Raw genomic sequence first — 19,867 nt, 5'->3', positions numbered from 1 at the left:
ACTCCACATTCTGCTTTCATGCTGATCATCTTGATACAGTTGAATACGGACTTTTCTTCTATCCTTGTAGTCAGGTTCTTCTAAAATGAGTGGACCTGGGAGAGGAGAAGAAGTGGGAAGGAGTTTAGCTTTTCGTAAAGTCAAAAAGGAATAATTTCTTAAACAAAGTTTTAATTTTTTTCTTCCCTTATAAAATAAATTTCAGCAAGAGCTGTTCAAGATTCTGCATAGTATTTTGTTAAACGGAGAAACCCGGGAGGCTGCTCTTGGTTACATGGCAGCTGTCGTCAATGCCAATATGAAGAAAGCACAGATGCAGGTAGGATTCCTGAAGACTGCTTTTACTTATTCATTAAATTCATTCATCTAAGTCATATTTATTCAGAACCTACCAGACATTGTGCTAGGAAATGGAGATACAGTGTTGAACAAGATAGACAAGCTTCCTGCCTTTGTGGAGCTTATGTTCTATAGGGTAGATGAGTAGACGTGTAAATGTTTAATTCTAGAATCGATGAAGCCAGTGAAGCAAGGTAGAGGACTTGAAAGTAACCATGGAGGCACCAGAAGGAAGGCATGGGAGTGTCCAAGGAGGAGACATTTGATCAGAGGCCTGACTGATAAGAAAGAGCCAGCCATCACAAGGCTGAGAAAAGAACTTTCTAGATACGTGTGAAACACGAAGGTGGGAGTGAACCAGCTTTGGAACGAGCCCCACGTGCAGGCTTTCATGGCTGGAGGATAGTGAACAGGAAGGAAACCGGCGGGTCATGGGCTGGAGGGGTGGGCAGAGGCTCCATCAGGTTGAGCTGATGTTGTAAGAAGTGTCATGAGGAGCCACTGGAGGGTTTTCGGGAAGGAAATCACCAAGTCTGCTGTGTGGAGGATGGGCTAATGGGAGGAGGGGGTACAGGAGCCAACCCGAAGAGACCAGGTACAAGGTGCGGTGTTCCTGATGAGGGAGGCTGGTGGCTGGGACCACTTTACCGGCATGGAAAAGTTAAAAGGGCATCCTTGCTATATTATTATTATTAATAAATTTATTTATTTTTGGCTGCATTGGGTCTTTGTTGCTGCACGTGGGCTTTTCTCTAGTTGCGGTGAGCGGGCGCTGCTCTTCCTTGCGGTGTGCGGGCTTCTCATTGCGGTGGCTTCTCTTGTTGCGGAGCACGGCCTCCAGGCGTGCGGGCTCAGTAGTTGTGACACACGGGCTTAGTTACTCCACGGCATGTGGGATCTTCCCGGACCAGGACTCAAACCCGTGTCCCCTGCATTGGCACGCGGATTCTCAACCACTGTGCCACCAGGGAAGCTCCCTTGCTATATTATTAATGAGTGATGTGACATTTCTACTCAGAAGAAAAAGCAGAGAGAAGAGCATGGACGTGGTATTAGACTGCCTGGATTTCCAACTGGGGTTCCACTGTTTGCCGGCAGTAGGACGTAGACAGTTGCTTCTCTGTGCCTCCATTTCCTTGTTGCCAAGTGGGGATAATAATAGTACCTGACTCGTGGACTTAGTGTATATAAAGCTGTTAGAATCATGCCCAGTACGTGGTGAGCACTCCACCGATGTTAACTATCTTTATTAGAATTATGGTCTTTTTTTTTTTGGCAGTGCCACACGGTTTGCAGGATCACCAACCAGGGATTGAACCCAGGCCCTGGGCAGTGAAAGCACAGCGTCCCAACCACTGGACCTCCAGGGAATTCCCAGAATTGTTGTATTCTTAGAGCAGGATTATGCTATCGCTGTCAGCCAGAGAAGCTGTTAGTCAAGTGGTAACTGTGAAACGAGTTGTTCCGATGCTTCTGAGGGGAAATAAAGAAGAGAAAGGAAATAGCATTTATTGCATTTCTGCTTACTGATTTTGAGGATCTTAGGCAAATCACTTAAATTCTCTGAGCCTTAGTTTCCTCCTCTGTAAAACGTGAATAACAGTATCATTCAATTCTAAGGGCTATTGTGGAGATTCAGTGAGAGAAAACCCTTCACGTATGGTTAACACTCAACAAATCGCACCTGCCAGTAGAGTGACGATGGTGGTGCTATAGGTGTCCCCTCGCTGACTTCAGGATGAAAGTTTTCTCTCCTTTCTGTACGCTTGTGCCAAAATTTCTGTTCAGATCATGATTTTGAATACTTTTCTCTTTCACAGACGGATGATAGATTGGTATCTACGGACGGATTGATGCTGAATTTCCTTTGGGTGCTGCAGCAGCTAAGCACAAAGATCAAGTTAGAGACGGTCGACCCCACGTACATATTCCACCCGAGGTGTCGGATTACTCTTCCCAGCGATGAGACGAGAGTGAATGCAACGATGGAGGACGTGAATGACTGGCTGACTGAACTTTGTGAGTGACATGTTCATTAGGTCGTTAAAAGCTGCCCTTCTTTTATTATTTTTTTTTGGTTCCCCCACGTGGCACATGGGATCTTTGTTCCCAGACCAAGGATCGAACCCACGCCCCCTGCATCAGAAGCATGGAGTTGTAACCACTGGACCACCAGGGAAGCAGTTCTTCTATTTTCTTTTAATTACAAAAAGTAGAGTAGATACACATTCTAACAGAAGGACCCATTTGGACTCAGCATCATCCCACAGTGTGAATCTGACACCAGCTACAGCGTCCCTGTCTGTCACCTCCCAGCGTCCCACCCCCAGCGTCCCACCCCCATCCCTGGGGCTCCCTCTTGCCCTGTTCCTGTTCTCCATCATCAGTGCCAGTTTTCATTGACTCCTCTCCCCCTAAAGCTGCTACATCAGACTGTTATGGGATTATCAGGAGGAGAACTTTAATAAACATCTTAATAGCAACGCTACTGTCTTACTCGTTAAATATAAGGAGACTGAGGCTCCAGAAAGTGCTCAGCTCACCTAGCCTGTCAATCAGCGAGTTGCACCTGCGGCTCAGGTGTGCTGAGCCGAGCCCAGGGCTCTGTCTGCTCCACCACACTCCCTGATCTGGGTCCATCCTTCCCGGTGTTTAGTTCGGTTCCACTTTTTCTTACTTGGCAGTAGTGAGGGAAGCAACCTAATTCTTTAGGGAATTTCTGTTCCTCTCAGGCAACCTGATTTCTGATAAGCCAGGCTCCAGAATTAGGATCTGGGCTCCTGGGGCCAGGCCAGCCCGGGTTGGGGGTAGTTAGAGGGTTTGTGGAGAAGGTCAAGGGGGTCCCCTAAAGAACAGGCTGCCCAGAGGACGGCTGGAGCTAAGGAAGACGCTTTCTGAGGAAGGGCCCTTCCAGAGGGAGGGCCTGTAGGAGAGGAAGAAGAGAGCCTACCCTGCTTGACCACAGCTGCTTTCCCGGCTAAACGCAGTCGTGACAGAGAGGTAGAGGGGCAGAGGGAGAGAATGCAAAGGAGTATAGATGGAGAAGGCAGAAAAGAAGGAAAGACACAGGCAAAGGGAAGCTTGTGACGAATAAAATGTATCTGAGAGACCGGTGATCAGGAAAACAGAAAAGTAGAAATCCAAGAGAAATGGGTACATATTTTATGTTGCAAAATACTGGGTTTGAAAGTGATTCCTGAGTGAAGGAAAATAATGACTTTCTGGGCTTCCCTGGTGGCTCAGTGGTTGAGAGCCCGCCTGCCGATGCAGGGGGCACAGGTTCGTACCCCGGTCCAGGAACATCCCATATGCCGCGGAGCGGCTGGGCCCGTGAGCCATGGCCGCTGAGCCTGCGCGTCCGGAGCCTGTGCTCCACAATGGGAGAGGCCACAGCAGTGAGAGGCCCGCGTACCGCAAAAAAAAAAAAGACTTTTCTGCTTTTCCATTTCTTTGTTTTGTTACAATCCCTGAGAATCTGTCAGTACTGGGAATGCTATTCATTCACCCAAGTGAGCCACATCCAGCTTATGTGGAGGGGTGGTTCTCGGCTGCACCAGGTGAGAAGTTAGAGTTTACAGAGTCTAGGAAAAATAGAAAAATTTATTTTGTTTGGATGCTAATGACTCCTCATAAATTGTTACTACCTCTCTAGAAATACATTTATGAGCTAGAGATATGCAATAAAAATTAATACAATAAAAAAAGAAGTTCTCTTTTGGATTAGCCAACATCAAATAGATACGTAGAACAAATGGGAGGAAATGTGCTGTTCTGGGTTTAAATATGTATGTGTATACAATAGAAATGATAGCAATGACTTAGTTATTATGTAGATTTTATATATGCCAGTTAAAATTCTCATGAAATCTCTCATAGATCTTGATGAGTTGATGGAATAAAAATACGAATATTTTGAAAGTGTTATGATTATGGATCTTTTTCTCTATATTATAAAGCATGTTATTAAAGTAACTATACCTCAATTTAAAAAATTTTAAGGGGTTTCCCTGGTGGTGCAGTGGTTGAGAATCTGCCTGCTAATGCAGGGGACACGGGTTCGAGCCCTGGTCTGGGAGGATCCCACATGCCGCGGAGCAACTAGGCCCGTGAGCCACAACTACTGAGCCTGCGCGTCTGGAGCCTGTGCTCCGCAACAAGAGAGGCCGCGATAGTGAGAGGCCCGCGCACCGCGATGACGAGTGGCCCCCACTTGCCACAACTAGAGAAAGCCCTCGCACAGAAACGAAGACCCAACACAGCAAAAATAAATTAATTAATTAATAAACTCCTAAAAAAAAATTTTTTTTAAACATGTTACTTAATGACAAACGTAAAAACCATATGACATTTAGTTTTAAACATTATAAAATTATTCATGGAGTAATGTAGAGCTTCCACCCTTCCCTGGCACGAAAAAGCCGAACAGAGGATTTGACCCAGCCATAAAAGAGAGAGAAATTTTTAATGATTTAAGAAATGGAAAATATCATCAGAGATAATATATATATATCTTAATATATAAACATACTTTTTATAGTGGGAGAGAAAATGAATATGTAAAATAAAAGAATGGGAGAAAATATGTGTCACATAATTGATAAAATCATATTCAAAATGCAGAACTGTTATAAATGTGTAAGACCAAAACCAAATTCTACCAAGAAACAGTTGTCTTTCGTTTGGGGGGAAAAAATATAAGCAGTATATGTCAAATAAAATACACTTGTAGGGAAAATATACATATTTGTAGGAATTAGGTACAAATTGAAAGAAATTCAAATTAACGTTCTATAACTACAAATTATTCAAAAACAGAGTGATAAGATAGAATATGTTTGTAAATAAATAGATGGCATTTTATCAATTAATTTAGTCTATCTAAAGTGAATTCTGGTGATTCATAACAAGAATCTGTAATACTTTCTTTCTCAATAATTCCACTTCCCAGAATATGCTCCCAAGCTGGCAAAGGAGAGGGGGTGAGGGAGTAACTTGTTATACATAGATCCTCCCAGCACTGTTTCTAATAGAGGAAAATTAGAAACAACAAATATGTCCAACAGTAGGGAAATGGCTATGGAATCTGTAGCTTATTTACATAATCTAATACCATTTTGAGGTTTAACAATGATGTTTGAATAGTAGAAATGATTCTATAAAATACACCAGGAAGACACATCACCGAAGATTGTTGGCGTACATTTGTATAAACATTTAATTAGATGGGGCAGAGTACCTGATCACACATGGAGCTCAGAGGAAGTCTGTTTTTCTTATAACATTACCTAAGCCTAATTTTTTAAATATAAATTTATTTATTTATTTTGGCTGCTTTGGGTCTTCGCTGTTGCGCATGGGCTTTCTCTAGTTGCGGCGAGCGGGGGCTACTCTTCGTTGCAGTGCGCGGGCTTCTCACTGCAGTGGCTTCTCTTGTTGCAGAGCATGGGCTCTAGGCGCGCAGGCTTCAGTAGTTGGGGCACGTGGGCTCAGTAGTTGTGGCTTGCGGTGTCTAGAGCACAGGCTCAGTAGTTGTGGCACACGAGCTTAGTTGCTCCTCAGCATGTGGGATCTTCCTGGACCAGGGATCAAACCCGTGTCCCCTGCCTTGGCAGGCGGATTCTTAACCACTGTACCACCAGGGAAGTCCCATTAATTCTAATTTTTTAAAAGTGTCCTTGGGGGCTTCCCTAGTGGCACAGTGGTTGAGAGTCCGCCTGCCGATGCAGGGGACGTGGGTTCATGCCCCAGTCCGGGAAGATCCCACATGCCGTGGAGCGGCTGGGCCTGTGAGCCATGGCCACGGAGCCTGCACATCCAGAGCCTGTGCTACGCAACGGGAGAGGCCACAACAGTGAGAGGCCTGAGTACCACAAAAAAAAAAAAAAAAGTGTCCTTAAACTTCTTGAAAATACAAGTGTAATTTTGTCTTCTTAATTGTGCTTTTCCTCTGATATAGTCATGTGATAGATTTTATTTCGGGGATTTTGTTCTTTTTCCTAGATGGAGATCAATCTCCGTTTTCTGAGCCGAAATTCCCTACGGAATGCTTCTTCCTTACTCTGCACGCCCACCATCTCTCAATTCTGCCGGGTTGCCGACGCTACATCCGCAGACTCCGGGCCATACGGGAGCTCAACAGGTATGTGCATGATGCCATGTCCTGAGGTTGCCTGAGTCACCACTTGTTCTCACAAGCAGGCAGTTCCCTTGTGACCAGTAGATTTGAATGTGACGGGTACATAGGGTACTGCCAGTAGATTTGAATGTGACGGGTACATAGGGTACTGCCTCTGCTACTACATCCATGTTCCTTGATTGGCCAGAGTTCTTTACATGGTGAAGTGACCCAAACTTTGATTTCTAGAGTTCTCAACACTTGGTATGTGGTTGAGACTTCCATTAACTTTTTCCACTGGGCACCGTAATATCAGGAGGCACTTTAAAGGATTTCTTGGGTTCCAGACATACCCCTCTTTCCCTGGACTGTGAAACAGTAACTCTGATTTCCCTTAATAAACAAGGTCATTTACTCCCACCAACATGTAATTCACTTTTTTTGCACATTGTCCTGTGGCATAAGAAGTCTAAAAGGGCCAGATAGTAGCCTCAGTTTCCTATTCATTAGCACCATTGTTGTTTTTCTTAATCTAAGCATTTCTCCCCATGTACCAGCACCTGCAAACAAAGGTCACAGGAATAGGAGGCAAACATTTTTTTGAACAGGTCATCTGCAATAATAATGGAGTAGCCACTTAACACCATTTGGTCCAGGAGTGGTGTAGTCTGAGTATGATAGAAAATGTGTCATATCTATATCTACCTTGAATTAAAATAGAATCAAATCACTTAATAATTGTAATAACTGCCTGGTAGATTTCTTAATATTTTTTTTTCTACATGTAATCATGTTGTCTGTAAATGATGACAGTTTTCTTTCTTTCTCATAATTTTCTTTTTTCTTATTTTTCTAATTTTAATTATGCTTTATTATTTGACCTACATGCTATTTATGATTGTATTGATTAATTTTAAATTCTTTTCCTTTTTTTTTTTTTTTTTTAGACCCCACATTTGTTTATTTATTTTTTTGGCTGTGTTGGGTCTTCATTTCTGTGCGAGGGCTTTCTCTAGTTGTGGCAAGCAGGGGCCACTCTTCATCGCGGTGCAAGGGCCTCTCACTATCGCGGCCTCTCTTGTTGCGGAGCACAGGCTCCAGACGCGCAAGCTCAGTAGCTGTGGCTCACGGGCCCAGTTGCTCCGCGGCGTGTGGGATCTTCCCAGACCAGGGCTCGAATCCGTGTCCCCTGCATTAGCAGGCAGATTCTCAACCACTGCGCCACCAGGGAAGCCCTCATAATTTTCTTTTTCATGCCTTACTGCCCTGGCTACAATTTCTACTACAGTCTTGAGTAGAAGTATTGATAACTTTATTAAAATTTCTTTCTTATTTCAGTTAATGGGGGGAAGTTTTTTAGACATCCTCTATTATCAGATTAAGGAAATTCCCTTTTAGGTGATTATTTTCTACAAGTTTTTTGTTCTCAACAGGAATTGAATTTTATTAAAATCTTTTTCCATCTCTGTTGAGGAGATCAGATTTTTTTCCCCTTTATTCTATTAATATGGTTGAATTACATCAACTGGCTTTCTGATATCAAACCAATCTTACATTCTTTTTTAATTATTATTATTATTTTATTTATTTTATTCTTGACTGTGTTGGGTCTTAGTTGTGGCACGTGGGATCTTCGTTGAGGCATGCAGGATCTTTTGTTGCAGTTCCTGGGCTTTCCTCTAGTTGTGGCGTGTAGGTTTTCTCTCTGTAGTTGTGGTGCGCAGGCTCCAGAGTGTGTGAGCTCTCTAGTTCAGGCATGCAGGCTCAGTAGTTGTAGCACGCAGGCTTAGTTGCCCCATGGCATGTGGGATCTTAGTTCCCTGACCAAGGATCGAACCCGCGTCCCCTGCATTGGAAGGTGGATTCTTTACCACTGGACCACCAGGGAAGTTCCCTTATATTCTTGAAATAAACTCAACTCTATATTATTGCTTTTAAATCTCATTGGATATTCAATTTGCTAATATTCTGTTTCGGAGTTTTGAGTCTATATTCAAAAGAAAGATTGACCTATGATTTTCATTTCTTGTTAAGTCCTTCTCAAATTTTGTTATCAACATTATTCTTGCCACATAGAATCAGTTGTGGAGTGTTCCCTCTTTTTATATTTTTTGAGGAGTTTATTGTGTAAGAATTATTTTATTTCTTCCTTAAATGTTTGGAAACATTGATGAAGTTGTCTGGGCTTAGAGTTTTCTATGTGGGAAGTTTTTTAAATTATGTATTTTATTGTTAATAGATATTGGCCTGTTTAGATTTTCATTTCATCTTGTGCCAGTTTTCCCGTGGTATGTAAAGTTTCAAAACTTTTCGGTATAAAGTTGTTCATAGTATCCTCTTTTTATCACTTTTGTGTCTGTAGGGCCTTTATTATTTCCTTTTAGTTTAATTTGCTTTTTGTTGATGTTTCTATTGCTTTTTGAGGTTGATATTTAAATCATTCATTTTTTAGCCCTTTCTTATATATGCATTTAAGGCTGTTTAGTTTCCCTCTAAGTATGGCTTTAGCTGCATCCCTCATTTTTAGTAGGTCATCTTTTTTACTGAGGTATAATAGACGTATAACATTATGTTGGTTTCAGGTATACAACATAATGATTTGATGTTTGCATATATTGCAAAATGGTCACCACAATAAGTCTAATTAACATCTGTCACCGTACATAGTAACATATTTTTTTCTTGTGATGAGAACTTTTAGGATCTCTCTCAGCAACTTTCAAATACACAGTACAGTATTATTAACTATAGTCACCATGTTGTATATTACATCCCCATGACTTACTTATTTTATAACTGGTAGTTTGTGTACCTTTTGACTCCCTTGACCTATTTTGTCCACCCCACTCCCCCACCTCTGGCAGCCACCAGTCATCTTCTCTGTGTCTTTGAACTTGGTATTTTGGGTTTTTGTTTGTTTTTTTAGGATTCCATACATAAGTGAGATTATATGGTATTTTTCACTGTCCGACTTATTTCACTTAGCATAATGCCCTCAAGGTCCATCCATGTTGTTACCAGTGGCAAAATTTCATTCTTTTTTATGGCCGAAAAATATTCCTCTGTGTGTGTGTGTCTGTGTGTGTGAGACATTTCTTTTTCCATTCATCTGTTGGTGGACACTTAGATTGTTTCTCTATCTTGGCTATTGTAAATAATGTTGCAGTGAACATGGGGGTGCATATATCTTTTCATTTTTGTTTTCGTGGGCTAAATACCCAGAAGTGGAATTGCTGGATCATACGGTAGTTTTAATTTTAATTTTTTGCGGAATATCCATACTGTTTTCCATAGTGGTTGTACCAGTTTACATTGCCACCAACAATGCACAGGGCTTCCCTTTTCTCTACATTCTTACCAACACTTATTTCTTACCTTTTTGATAGTGGCCATTCTAACAGGTATGAGGTGATATCTCATTGTGGTTTTGATTTGCATTTCCTTAATAGTTAGTGATCTTGAGCACCTTTTGGTATGTCATATTTTATTGTTCCGTTCAAAATATATTCTAATTTTTATTACTTCTTACTTGACTTGTGGATTATATAAAGATGGGGTGCTTAAATTCCAGATTCTTGGGGGGATTTGTTCATTTATCCTTTGTTACTGATTTCTAGCTAAATTCCATTGTCAGAAGACATATTCTGATTTGTGTTCTTTGAACTTTATTGAGATTTGCTTTGTAGCTAACATTTAAATTAATAAATGTTCCATAGCGGAAATGAGCGCACAGGAATTCCCTGGCAGTCCAGTGGTTAGGACTCTGCACTCTCACTGCCGAGGACCTCGGTTCAGTCCCTGGTCAGGGAACTAAAATCCCACGTGCCACGCAACCAAAAGAAAAGAAGAAAAGAAAAGAATCCGCTTGCTATATTGCTTTTTGCAGTATTTCACATATATCGTTTAAGTTTGTTTATCTTTTGTTCAAATTTTCCTTATGTCTGCTGATTTTATCAGCTTATAATATCAGTTATTGAGAGGCTTATAAAAATTTCCAACTCTGATTTGTCTGTTCCTTCATCCTGGAGTGGATGCCGTCCTGTGGTCCCATCATTCCCACTGACTTCGGAGGATACATGTCAATGGCACCATCTGCCATCTTCACTCCCAGCCTGCAGTGAGGGTTGGTGCCTTTCAGAGATGTTGGTGTTCCCCTCACCTGTGTATTTTTCAGTGCGGTGATACAAGAGGTATCTTCCAGGGCTTCCCTGGTGGCGCAGTGGTTAAGAATCTGCCCGCCAATGCAGGGGACACGGGTTCAAGCCCTGATCCAGGAAGATCCCACATGCTGCGGAGCAGCTAAGCCTGTAGTCCGTGGCAACTAAGCCCGTGTGCCACAACTACTGATTCTGTGCTCTACAGCCTCCGAGCCACAACTACTGAGCCCGCACACCTAGAGCCCATGCTCCACAACAAGAGAAGCCACTGCAATGAGAAGCCTGCGCACCACAACAAAGAGTAGCCCCCGCTCGCCGCAACTAGAGAAAGCCCGCGTGCAGCAGTGAAGACCCAATGCAGCCAAAAATAAATAAATTTTTTAAATAAAAAAACTAATTAAATAAATAAAAGTACATCTGGCTGAAGTCAGATTAAGAAAATAAAAGAAGTATCTTCCAGGACACAGTTGGGATATGTGTGTGTTTTGAGAGGATGGTTTTCTGAGCTAGTCATATGTGGTAAATCTATATTAATATTCCAAGCTTCTTATATTTTGGATTCCTTCCTCTGAATTTATATCAAGGAATTCCTAACAACTCAACTTCAATTCTAGGTTTTAGTCAACCAGGTGGGCACACAGTTAGAGCCCCTCCCAGATACTCAGGATAAGGTTGAATCCAGAGACTCTGGTCGTTGTATTCATGTCAATGAATTTATCCCCACTTAGGAGTGTGTTAGCATGTTCCTCTCTTGGTGATCAAGCATCTTCAGAATCTGTTCCACACATACTGCCACATTTCTTCACTACATACATAGTAGGTAGAATAGTGGTGCGGCAAAGATGTTCATGTCCTAGTGCCCAGAACTTGTGAATGTGTTACCTTACATGGTAAAAGAGACTTTGCAGATGTGATTAATTGTAGGATCTTGAGATGGAGAGGTTTTCCTAGATTATCTGGGTGGACCCAATGTATCACAAGGGTCCTTTTAAGAGGGAGGCAAGAAGGTCAGAGTGAGAAAGGAAAATGTGATGACAGAAGCAGACATCAGAGTGATGTGGGTCCACAAGCCAAGGAATGCAGGCTCCCTCTAGAAGCTGGAAAGGGCAAGGAAACACTCTCCCTAGAGCCTCCAGAAGGAATGCATCCCCTGCTGACCCATTTTAGGCTCCTGACCTCTGGAACTCTAAGACTATAATTGTGTTGCTGCAAGCCAGTAAGTTTGTGATGATTTGTTACAGCAGCAATAGGAAGCTAATATAACATGTTAGCAAATCTTGGTCTTTCTTTTTTCTTCAAATGTGTGCTTTTCCTGCATATGGCTTTGTAATTGGCCCATAAGGACAGTGATTGATCTCACTCCAGTTTCGGTTCTGGAAGCAATGACGTATGATGGGTTGGGACCTAAGGGAAATGGCATCATCCTGCAATTTGACCATCTGAGCTACAGTCACTGCAGGAGCTGCTTCTGCTGTCAGACGAGGCTCAGGGGATTTAGGGATTTGGGTACTTTGGTTCTCCTGAACTCCTCCATTTGAATTCTTGGAGTCCCAGTCTTTGCTCTGACATTTAGATAAGAGATCCAGTGAGGTTATGGATTCAGTCTATGTTATAATTTGGTGCTTTATAGGACCAGACTCTGCTTCTTTATGGTCATCTTAGAAACTCCCTGACTCATTGGCTTGTTCTTGAGGCGAGATTTTAAAATCTGGAGCCTGTCATTTTCTTCTGTGAGCTTTCCAGCATAGTTACAAGTAGCCACACCATCTCTTCACTCCAGGAGGTCACTGGTGATCGTTTATGCAGCTGTTTTTCCACTGAGAACCTGGGCTACCAGTTTTATGCTCTCACATGCTAACTGAATCTTCACCGCTTTCTTTTTTTTTTTTTTAAGTATTTATTTTTATTTATTTATTTTGGCTGCACCGGGTCTTAGTTGTGGCACACGGGATCTTAGTTGCGGCATGCGGGATCTAGTTCCCCAACCACGGATCGAACCCAGGCCCCATGCATTGGGAGCGTGGAGTCTTACCCACTGGACCACTGGAAGTCCCCTTCACCACTTTCAAACCAGCCCAGTCGAAGAACTAATCCCAAAGGCCCATTTTTCTGAAGGGCCTGTTACCTGTAACCTCTTCTTGCCAATAAGCATATAGGTCGTTATGTTAGTTTCCTTTTGCTACTGCAACAGATTACCACGACCTTCGTGAGTTAAAACAACAAAAATTATTACCTTAGGGTTCTGGTGGTCAGAAGTCCTAAAATCAAGGCTGCATTCCTTCTGAGGCTCTAGGGAAGGATCTCTTTCTCTGCCTGTTCCAGCTGCTGGAGACCCCCTACATTCCTTGGTTCACAGCCCCCTTCCTCTCTTTTCAAAATCAGCACCATCGCATCTTCAGCTCTCCCTCCCTCTGATCTCTGCTTCACTTGTCACAACTCTTTCTCTTACTCTGACTCCCTCTTTCTCTTAGAAGGACCCTGAGATGACATTGGGCCCACCCAGACATATGGGCCCGTCTTAGACTCCATACCCTTAATCACATCTGCAAGTTTCCTTTTGCCATGTAAGGTAACATATTCACAGGTTCTGGGGATTAAGCTGTGACATCTTCCTGTGGGGCGGTGGGGCGGAGCATTATTCTGTCTACCATTATTCATGTTCCAGTTGTAGACAGAGGAATCCACTTCGTCTGAGATAAGCAGCAAGAGGATAATTAAGGCTGCTGTTTGGTTTATTGAATCACTGGCACGCCTGGAAAAGAGGACTCCCAGAGCTCTTCTTCGAACCTGGCCTGGCAGGAAGAAGCTGCTTCAGGGTTCAGCCTCTGCCAGTGCTTCAAGCAAAACCCGTCAACACTGTGCTTCCAGAAGAACCATGTGGCTGTCACTTCACTATATTCACTTCTGCCTTCAGTGAGGGCTCACCTCTTGGTGGAAGCTAGATCATGTGCAGAAATGCTGGCAGCAAGGGAATCAAGGAAATGTAGTTTTTGTTTTTGTTTATTTATTTATTTAATTAATTTATCTTTGGCTGTGTTGGGTCTTCGTTGCTGCGCACGGGCTTTCTCTAGTTGCGGCGAGCGGGGGCTGCTCTTCGTTGTCGTGCACGGGCTTCTCATTGTGGTGGCTTCTCTTATTGCAGAGCACAGGCCTCTAGGTGCGTGGGCTTCAGTAGTTGTGGCACGCAGGCTCAGTAGTTGTGGCTCGCGGGTTCTAGAGAGCAGGCTCAGTAGTTGTGGCACACGGGCTTAGCTGCTCCACGGCATGTGGGATCTTCCCGGACCAGGGCTTGAACCCGTGTCCCCTGCATTGGTAGGCAGATTCTTAACCGCTGCACCACCAGGGAAGTCGCTAGGAAATGTACTTTTAAAGAAGTTATTGCCCCCTGGTTTCCTACACAGTGTTTTGATAGATAGAAAGGGTTGACATAGTGTTAAGTGAGCCAGTCTTTAAAATATGCAGCATATTACATGATCAGGGAAGGCTTTACCTGTCTGACAGGTGACATTTGAGGAGATACCCGAAGGGAGTGAAGGAGCAAGTCGCAAAGGTAACCTCAGAGAAGAGCATTCCAAGCAGAAGGAAAAGTGTCCTTAGTAAAGCAGCCTTTTGTTTTGGGTCACTGAGTAGGCGTGGCGACCTTGCACTTTCTCCCTCCCAGAAAAACAGGGAGCAATGTACGTCCTTCCAAAAGTAATGATTACTGTATTTCATCAAATCTAAAATGCCATCCACTTTAAGACATCGTTATGTTGGGAATCAGTAAGAAAGAAAAATACTGCCAATTTAGCCATAACTTGCCACTGAGTTTGGTGATGCTGACATGGGGGGAGAGAGGGAACATGTGTCTGAGAGTCAGTGACATGGTGAAAATGAACAGATAAGGTGGGTGATGGATCTCTGTGTCTTCTTTCATTTGACTGTTAGTCTTCACTTTCAGAACTGTGGAAGATTTGAAAAACAATGAAAGCCAATGGAAAGACTCCCCACTGGCAGCTAGACACCGTGAAATGCTGAAGCGCTGCAAAACTCAGCTTAAGGTTTGTATCATTAATCGGGATAATTATACACCAGCCTCATAATAGTAATTTTCCCACCAGAATATGCGCCTTGAGTGAGCAGTTTAATGTCTTCAGTTTTTCTCATTATTCTCTTCCCCCCAAGATAAAAATGGTACATTTAAAAACTTGTGGATAGTTTCTATGTATATTTAAATCTCAGGACAGAAAATGCCTATGCCTGTGCCAATGACAATATGAATTCTTAATGGATTTTATCATCCTCAGTTGAACATCACCTCCCTTTCCTTGCCTTGTGCAAGATCCTCCCCATCTGCTAACCCTCGCCCCCGCACCTCAAAACACACACAACTCCAGTTTGTCCAGCCACGCATTTTCATGATGTTTGACAAAGTGGATTTGTGGTAGTGGAAAGATCTCTTTGCTTTGCCCCTCATTGTTCGTTTAATTGAAAACGATCCATCGTATAGAACCTAACTGCAGATGGGAAGATTTCTGCTTATGAGACATAACTGGGAACAAATGCTAGCTAAGGTTGTACAAGGGAAGCACAGACAGCAAATTTATGCATTTTTCATTTATGCATTTTTATGTTCACATTACAAAGCTGACCGTTAGCTGGTCGTGTTTTTTCTTGATTAGTAGGATGATGTGTAGACATTTTACCTGACTTAGATTTCTGGTACAAGTTAAGATTTCAGTTTTATCTATCTATACAGTAGACCTCTTTGAGATGCTGAAAAAGCTGGGGGCTCTTTTCTGGGGTCTATAGACCCCCTAAGCACTCCAGAGATAGGTTTCAAGAAGCCTGTAAACTGTTTATATGCACTGTGTGCTCACGTGTGTGTTTAAACTCACAGCGATACTCTGGGGGGGTATCATACCCTTGGTGGACAAGCATTTTGCCCAAGAGCAGCTTTTCAGCTCAATGCTGACCTGGCACTGAGATGCGGATTTGTCTGGCTCTTCTCAGTAACCATCCCTGACTTCCGAAGGGCCTCCCCCATCAGGTTATTTGAATATGGCAGTGACAGCCTAACCTTTTTCAGCACTAACTGTGTGCTAGGTTCTGTGCCCAGTGATTCGCATGGCATGCCTTTTCTTTCTCTTAGAACGGAGAAAGAGAAAGCTCTTGAGACATGACCAGCATCTTACAGGCAGTTAGCAAGGAAGCTCTTGAAGCTCTAGAGCCTAGGTTTCCCATCTCCTTGCCCGTTCCCTGCCCAATCACGCTGCAGGTACTTAGCCACCAACTAATTAATCTATGGGTGGGGACATACCTGCTTCCGCAGAAACTGGTACGATGCAAGGCCTGTGCTGATGCTGGTTTACTTGACGAGAGCTTCCTGAGAAGATGTCTGAATTTTTACGGCCTTCTCATTCAGCTGCTGCTCCGCATCCTGGACCCTGCCTATCCCGAGTGAGTGTGCTCTGTCCTCTTCACGCCGGCTGCACTCCCCAGGCTGTGTTGTCTTTATTGTTCTTCAAAGCCAATACCTAAGACAAGACCCTTACGTTATTAAGAATTCATTTCCAGGTTGTACTTATATAGAAAGTAGTAATTTTTTTTTTTTTTTTTTTTTTTTTTTGGTTGCGTGGGCCTCTCACCGTTATGGCCTCTCCCGTTGCAGAGCACAGGCTCTGGACGCGCAGGCTCAGTGGCCACAGCTAACGGGCCCAGCCGCTCCGCAGCATGTGGGATCTTCCCGGACCGGGGCACGAACCCGTGTCCCCTGCATCGGCAGGCGGACTCTCAACCACTGCACCACTAGGGAAGCCCGAAAGTAGTAGTATTAATAAATATTTTCGGGGACTTCCCTGGCAGTCCAGTGGTTAAGACTCCACACTCCCAATGCAGGGGGCATGGGTTCGACCCCTGGTTGGGAAACTAAGATCCCCACATGCCGCATGGCGCGGCCTGGGGAAAAAAATAAATAAGTAAGTAAATATTTTCCTTGGAATTAGTTACAGTAATAAGGGACCGTCAACACCTATTAAATTATTAATTTTGACATAATGCTTTTTAAAAATTGACTATAAAATCTTCAGGGTTTTTTGTTGTTGTTCTGGGGGTTTTTTTGTTTTTGCTTTTATTTATTTATTTAGTTAGTTAATTTTGGCTGCATTGGGTCTTCGTTGCTACACGCAGGCTTTCTCTAGTTGCCACGAGAGGGGGCTACTCTTCGTTGCGGTGCACGGGCTTCTCATTGCAGTGGCTTCTCTTGTTGTGGAGCATGGGCTCTAGGCGCGCGGGTTTCAGTAGTTGTGGCATGTGGGCTCAGTAGTTGTGGCTCACAGGCTCTAGAGCGCAGGCTCAGTAGTTGTGACACACGGACTTAGTTGCTCTGTGGCATGTGGGATCATCCCGGACCAGGGCTCAAACCCGTGTCCCCTGCATTGGCAGGTGGATTCCTATCCACTGCGCCACCAGGGAAGCCTCGCTTTTCTTTATTTTTTTTAATTGAAGTAGAGTTGATTTACAGTGTTGTGCCAGTCTCTGCTGTACAGCAAAGTGACTCAGTTACTCATATATAGACATTCTTTTCTTTTTTAATATTCTTTTCCATTATGGTTTATCACAGGATAGTGAATATAGTTCCCTGTGTTTATACAGTAGGACCTTGTTGTTTATCCATCCTATATTTAATAGTTTACATCTGCTAATCCCACACTCCCAATCCTTCCTTCCCCCACCCCCCTCCCCCTTGGCAACCACAAGTCTGTTCTCTATGCCAGTGAGTCTGTTTCTGTTTTGTAGATGGGTTCATTTGTGCCATGTTTTAGATTCCACGTATGAGTGATACCGTATGGTATTTGTCTTTCTCTTTCTGACTTCCTTCACTTAGCATGATAATCTCTAGTTGCATCCGTGTTGCTGCAAATGGCATTATTTTGTTCTTTTTTATGGCTAAATAGTATTCCATTGTATATATATGTACCACATCTTCTTTAGCCATTCATCTGTCAATGAACATTTAGGTTTTTTCCATGACTTGGCTATCGTGAATAGTGCTGCTGTGAACATAGGGGTGCATGTATCTTTCTGAATTATAGTTTTGTCCAGGTAGATGCCCAGGAGTGGGATTGCTGGATCATATGGTGATTCTATTTTTAGTTTTTTGAGGAATCTTCATACTGTTCTCCACAGTGGCTGCACCAACTTACATTCCCATCAACAGCGTAGGAGGGTTCCCTTTTCTTTTCACCCTCTCCAGCATTTGTTATTTGTAGACGTTTTCATGATGGCCATTCTGACCTTTGTGAGGTGGTACCTCATTGTAGTTTTGATTTGCATTTCTCTAATAATTAGCAATGATGAACATCTTTTCATGTGCCTACTGGCCATCTGTATGTCTTCTTTGGAGAAGTGTCTATTAAGGTCTTCTGCCCATTTTTCAATTGTGTTGTTTGATTTTTTTTGTTGTTGAGTTGTATGAGTTTGTATATTTTGGAGATTAAGCCCTTGTCTGTCACATCATTTGCCGATACTTTTCTCCCATTCCATAGGTTGTCTTTTCATTTGTTTTTTATGGTTTCCTTTGCTGTGCAAAAGCTTGTAAATTTGATTAGGTCCCATTTGTTTACTTTTGTTTTTATTTCTATTGCCTTGGGAGACTGACCTAAGAAAACATTGGTATGATTTATATCAGAGAATGCTTTGCCTATGCTCTCTTCTAGGATTTTATGGTGTCATGTCTTATGTTTAGGTCTTTAAGACATTTTGAGTTTATTTTTTTTCATGGAGTGAGGGAGTGTTCTAATTTCATTGATTTACATGCAGCTCTCCAACTTTCCCAGCATCACTTGCTGAAGAGACTGTTTCCCATTTTACATTCTTGGAAAATTGGCTATAAAATCTTTGATTGATAGAAAAGGAAATTGGAAGCTAAACGCTGGAGTTAACAGGATATTAGGTCCCCCTAGACACTGGGTCCAGGCAAATCCCTAGCGAATTCAGAGAATGAGCTGAGAACATTCTTGATCTCTTTATCATCACCTGGACAGCTCCTCCAGGCAGCCATTTTTGTTTTATTTGTTATTATTTTATGGTTATTATGAAATCTCAGGATCACCAATGTTGGTGAGGTCGGCCCAAGCCCCCTGCAGGAGTGGAAAATATCGGGTTGGCCAAAAGGTTCCTTCAGTTTTTTCCGTAAGATGGCTCTAGTAGCACTTAGTGGTCTTTAACTTCATTCGAAACAATTTTGTTAGGTTGTATGTGACAGCTGTCATATCAGCGTGCATTTAAAAAAAGACATCAGAATTGGTGAATTTTTGTGTAGCCATTTTAATATTGAAGATGGAAGGAAAAAAGTCACATTTTCAGCATATCATGCTTTATTATTTCAAGAAAGGTAAAAACGCAGCTGAAACGCAAAAAAAGATTTGTGCAGTGTATGGAGAAGGTGCTGCGACTGATAGAATGTTGTCAGAAGTGGTTTGCGAAGTTTCGTGCTGGAGATTTCTCACTGGATGACACTCCCGGTCGGATAGACCAGTTGAAGTTGATAGAGATCAAATCAAGACATTAACTGAGAACAATCAATGTTATACCACGTGGGAGATAGCTGCATACTCAAAATATCCAAATCAAGCGTTGGAAATCATTTGCACCAACTTGGTTATGTTAATTGCTTTGATGTTTGGATTCCACATAAGTTAAGCAAAAAAAACCTTCTTGACTGTATTTCCGAATGCCATTCTCTACTTAAATGTAATGAAAATGTTCCGTTTTTAAAACAAATTGTGACGGGCAATGCAAAGTGGATACTGTGCAGTAATGTGGAATGGAAGAGATCGTGGGGAAGCAAAATGGACCACCACCAACTACACCAAAGGCCGGTCTTCATCCAAAGAAGGTGATGTTGTGTATATGGTGGGACTGGAAGGGAGTCCTCTATCATGAGCTCCTTCTGGAAAACCAAACGATTAATTCCAACAAGTACTGCTCCCAGTTAGATCAACTGAAAGCAGCACTCAACAAAAAACGTGCGGAATTAGTCAACAGAAAACGCATAATCTTCCATCAGGATAACGCAAGACCGCATGTTTCTTTGATGACCAGACAAAAACTGTTACAGCTTGGCTGGGAAGTTCTGATTCATCTGCCGTATTCACCAGACATTGCACCTTTGGATTTGAATTTATTTCGGTCTTTACAAAATTCTCTTAATGGAAAAAATTTCAATTCCCTGGAAGACTGTAAAAGGCACCTGGAACAGTTCTTTGCTCAAAAA

At 42.7% G+C, this 19,867-nt stretch overlaps 1 protein-coding gene across 2 annotated transcripts in view; it reads left to right on the top strand.

Annotated features, from left to right (window-relative positions):
- The window catches only part of UBE4B (ubiquitination factor E4B), a 111,194-nt gene that overhangs the window by 64,342 nt on the left and 26,985 nt on the right, over window positions 1-19,867 (top strand). For both annotated transcript variants that reach the window (XM_019930907.3, XM_019930905.3), the window contains 5 exons: window positions 206-319; window positions 2,160-2,358; window positions 6,340-6,478; window positions 14,552-14,651; window positions 15,923-16,050. In XM_019930907.3, coding sequence (XP_019786466.1) covers window positions 206-319; window positions 2,160-2,358; window positions 6,340-6,478; window positions 14,552-14,651; window positions 15,923-16,050 — 680 coding nt within the window. The remainder of the gene's footprint in view (window positions 1-205; window positions 320-2,159; window positions 2,359-6,339; window positions 6,479-14,551; window positions 14,652-15,922; window positions 16,051-19,867) is intronic.

Source organism: Tursiops truncatus, chromosome 1 (genome assembly GCF_011762595.2).
Source record: "Tursiops truncatus isolate mTurTru1 chromosome 1, mTurTru1.mat.Y, whole genome shotgun sequence".
NCBI lineage: Eukaryota > Metazoa > Chordata > Mammalia > Artiodactyla > Delphinidae > Tursiops > Tursiops truncatus.
This window is presented reverse-complemented; position numbering and strand designations above follow the sequence as displayed.